At 42.0% G+C, this 4,369-nt stretch overlaps 1 protein-coding gene across 2 annotated transcripts in view; it reads left to right on the top strand.

Annotated features, from left to right (window-relative positions):
- Positions 1–4,369, top strand: part of LOC108787304 (high-affinity choline transporter 1-like) — a 19,841-nt gene that overhangs the window by 14,173 nt on the left and 1,299 nt on the right. Inside the window, exons 5-7 of one of the 2 annotated variants that reach the window (XM_018556816.1) lie at positions 415–558; positions 2,112–2,265; positions 3,809–4,026. In XM_018556816.1, the coding sequence (XP_018412318.1) occupies positions 415–558; positions 2,112–2,265; positions 3,809–4,026 (516 nt within the window). The remainder of the gene's footprint in view (positions 1–414; positions 559–2,111; positions 2,266–3,808; positions 4,027–4,369) is intronic. The other variant, XM_018556817.1, reaches the window with a different exon arrangement.

Below are 4,369 nucleotides of genomic sequence, written 5' to 3'. Positions count from 1 at the left end.
CTGCCCCTTTTTTCCCCTCCCCCAGCTGCCCTTATGAAGTTGGCCTATATGAATCTGTTGTAGAATTGCGCCTCAGACACAATTTTGCCTGCTGCACAATACTTACACATGGCAACTCCAACATAAATGAGGTTTTATTTACCTTTGATTTTCTTATGTAGGCCTGAGGCCTAGCCAGACTCTCTTGCTGTGATCTGACAATGGAAAAATGACTTGTAAACATATGATTTCAGTGTCCTGGTATGGCCGGTGGGTGGGATGTCTGCTTCAATCAGCAGTGTGAATGAGCGTAGCTGTGCGCTGAGACTGCATTGCCTTGATGTTGAAATGACAGAGGAAGCTAATCTCCTTAATGTTTGTAACGCTCATTAAATATTAAATGTATACTAATCATCTGTCTTATTTTAAACGTAGTGGATTTGTGTACCATTTGCTCTTCTAAATTCTGCATCTGAAAACATTGCTTACACAGCAGTGAATAAAGTGTACCAAGAGCCCTGGATTGGTAATATACAACCACAGTACATTGCAAGATGGCTGGATGATTTGATGTTTCTGGTGAGTTTATGTCTTCTATGTCTGTTCTCGGCATGCCATTGTGTATTCTCCATCTGGCTACTACAGTCACGTGTATGGGCCAAAAGCCCATAGCAACCAGTCAGAATTTAGCTTTCACTTATGTATATTCTGATTGGTTGCTAGGGTTACTGCACTTTGCACATCAATGTTCATATTAGAAGTGTGAAAAAATAAGTGCAACCCCTACCCATTCCTTGCAGCACCTTGTCTAGTCAGGTAATTAATATAGTATATGTAAACCAATTACCAAAATCTCATATAAATATCGGAAGTCATTTTTGATCTTCTTAAATCTGGAACTTTTATTAAAAAACACCTTGTGATATAACAATGACAGTCCTGGTTCAGGGACATGAGGAAGCATTGCCCTGACTCTAAAAAGATGGACACAATGCAAAACAAGTAACTGTTCAATTGATTAGCTGAAGGCAGACATCTCAACTCTCCCGGACGTTCTGGGAGTCTCCCACTATAAGATAGCGGCTCCAGGATGCCCACTATACAAACATTTAATCCCGGAAAAGTTTACTTTGCTCTATCTAGCAGAGTAAACCTTTCCCTGCTATCTATTTGGCAGGATGGGGCGGAGCTTTGGGGGATGGGGCGGAGCTTCGGGGACTGGGCGGTGCTTTGGGGGATGGGACGATCTACTGAGCCGACCCGTGACAGTCTCATTGTCACAGGTCGGCTAGAACTATGAGGTGAGTGAAAATCACTCACCTCATAGTTCTCCTTTAGGTAAAGGCAACGTTATTGCAGAATCAACAGACCCATAGCAGAAATGTAAAAAATTGCTCTGGTGGTTATACAGGTGGGAGAGGTGAACTGGTTAAGCCGCCATTGTTTGCTTAGTGAACAGAAGTGGGTCTATTTATAGCCAATTTGCAGAGCCATTCACCTTATGAATCTCTCTGAATGTCGGTTCTGTTCGAGTAGACGCAAAAATGGACGTGCTTAGATATATATATTTTTTTTCGGGGCAAATGTATGTCATTTTATAATGCATTATGGCCACTAGATAGAGCTGAGGAGCATAGGAAATAAATACTTATTCCATCTAGTGTCCAAAATGTGGTATTATATTTCATACATTTGATCTGAGAAGAAAATATATCTAAGAATGTTGTCTTTGCATCTATTTGCACAAGTTAAACATTCAGAAAGCTTTGCAGGGTGATCGGCTCTGCAGATTGGTAATAAACAGACCCCAAAGAGTGTTTGCTCAGAGAATTTCGGATTGTGGATTGACACTCACAAGCTGAACTCTTCCAAATGTTTTGTTTTTATTTAATCTGTTTATTTCTCTGGAGGACCCAAGAGACAGCAACTACATTCACTGACACTGCATGCGCTATCTAAGATGGTTCAAGGACAGAGAGAGTACTGAAACATTCACCAGATGGATCTGTTGCCTGTGTTTGGAATGGTACACACCCAGTGCAAGCCTCTACTCTACCGGTTTGGACAAGCGGTTTTATGACTGGACTTTTTTTTCCCTTCCTCTCTTTTATTGGTACATTTTGTCATTTCAGAGTCTGGGTGGCATTGCATGGCAAATCTATTTTCAGAGAGTTCTTGCTGCATCCTCTTCTAAGCAAGCAATAGTAACGTCTTACCTCTCCGGGGTTCTGTGTGCAGTCTTGGGGGTCCCTTCAATTCTCATTGGCGCAGTGGCAGTCTCCACAGGTAAGTCAGACAGTATATTTCACCGAGACAATCCATAAAATGAAACGTTTATTACATCATGGAATGATCTTCAGCTGCATATTGCACAGATTCTATTCTCTTCTGTCCATGGCTGATCCTAACCTCAACTTATTTTTACTGTTAGACTTTCCATAAGGTCACAAGTCTGCCTGGGAGCCAAAAGTCTAAAGTTAAAGAAAAGTTTATATTGAATGAGCACGTATTTGATGATTTTATTGCAGTGTGTTTAGACGTAATATTTTGTATGTGTCTGTTTGGAGATTGTAATTAGCATAGAGATTTGAAGATTGCACACTAGAGAGAACTCTGTATTCGACCCAGCTTCATTTAACCTTCTCACTTAAATGACAATTTCACCTTTTGGGGTGTATTTATAAACAGTTCTGAGAGCCATTCACCCTGCAAAACTGCATGCACAGCTGTTCTGTGAGAATGGAGGGAAAAACGAATGCTGTTAGCTAGGGATGCGCCGATACTTTTCGAGTACCAATGCCGATACTTGGCATTTTCATGAGAACTACCAGGGTTGCAGCGGTTGCAGCTGGGACCTGGCTGTGGCGCTCAACCACTGTCCTGAAATCATTAGTCGATATTGTTTTAGAAAAACTGTCACATGACAATAAACAAGAATGTATCAGTACTCGTACTTGTAAGTACTTGGGCAAGTACCAGTACTCGTACTCGCAAAACTGGTATTGGTGCATCCCTTTATTTATATTTATAAAAACAAAATCATAAATTAAAACAGAGATGTACAAATCAAATCAAAGGAGCTCCGTGTGGTCCTTACACATGACAGCTGACTCCTAACTTTTGAATTTTTCTCTAGTGTAGTCTTGGAGCTCGAAAAGTATCGGTGCATGTACTTGTACTTGTACCGAGTGCTGTACTTGGTATCGGTGCATCCCTACTATTAGCATGTATTCTTTCTGTGGCGAATGTAATTTCAGGAAAATACCACATTATGGCCTCTAGATGGAGCCGAGGAGTATAGGAAAGAAGTATTTATTTTCTGCTCTCCCCAATGCCATCTACTGGCCATAATGCGGTATGTACCTGACGCATTCACAGGGGGAATGGCTCTTCAAATTGTTTAGTGAAGTTATCCTTTAAAGTGGCTCTTTCACGCGAAAAAATTTAATAAAAGCTACCTAAACACTTATCTCTTGGGCTGGCCACGGGTTTGTACTCAGCTGAAGTACTGCTGCCCCACTCTGCCAAAATGTTAAGATCCACTCATGTTTCTGGCAAGGATGGATGCTTGGTCCCACACACCACATCCAATGGTTTGTATGTTACTATTGTGACCTGTAGTGATGTAGGGCCAGGGCCAGCAGATAATACCACAACATGTAGAAGAGCATTCAGTGACTGTCATAGCCTAATTCTTCTGGAGTGTCACTATATAATTCAATTTATGGCAGCACAAACAATCCATTTATCAGTTTATATTTGTCTAATTTTATTGGTTCCCCAGTAGTGCAGCAAGTTGTGGTAACTGCTAGTTTACTTTTTTTTCTAGACTGGAACCAGACTAGCTATGGCTTGCCCTCACCGTATGAGAGGAATGAGTCAAACATGATCCTTCCTCTGGTACTGCAGTACCTCTGCCCAGCGTATGTGTCAGTGGCGGGGTTAGGCGCCATTGCAGCAGCTGTGATGTCCTCTGCAGACTCTTCCCTCCTGTCTGCCAGCTCCATGTTTGCCTACAACATCTACAAGAAGATGATAAGAAAGAAGGTGAGCTTCATTCTTCTAAACTTCTAAAAATTTGCTAATTGCTATATCTACCCAATCACCCTACAAAAGTGGAACACATCAAGTGAGCCAGTTCACTCTAAGTTTGTATACCACTCTAGGACCTCCAGTCCCTCCTTCCAGGAACAGGTGCCTCCGGGATCCCTCACCCAGGAGTGGGTAACACTGTGGCCTGTATTTTGTGACCCAATCATAAAATGTTATTGGTTTTGAACCTGCGGTACTATACAAATAATTCTGTGATTGGAGGGGAGCTGATCAAATGGCTTTGACAGATCATGTGATTTCTTTTTTGCTTTCCCCCCCCCCCCCCCACCCCCCCACC

This window comes from Nanorana parkeri, unplaced genomic scaffold, assembly GCF_000935625.1.
Source record: "Nanorana parkeri isolate BGI_ZX_2015 unplaced genomic scaffold, ASM93562v1 scaffold254, whole genome shotgun sequence".
Classification (NCBI taxonomy): Eukaryota; Metazoa; Chordata; class Amphibia; order Anura; family Dicroglossidae; genus Nanorana; species Nanorana parkeri.
Note: the sequence above shows the minus strand (reverse complement) of the source record. Positions and strands in the feature narration are given on the sequence as shown.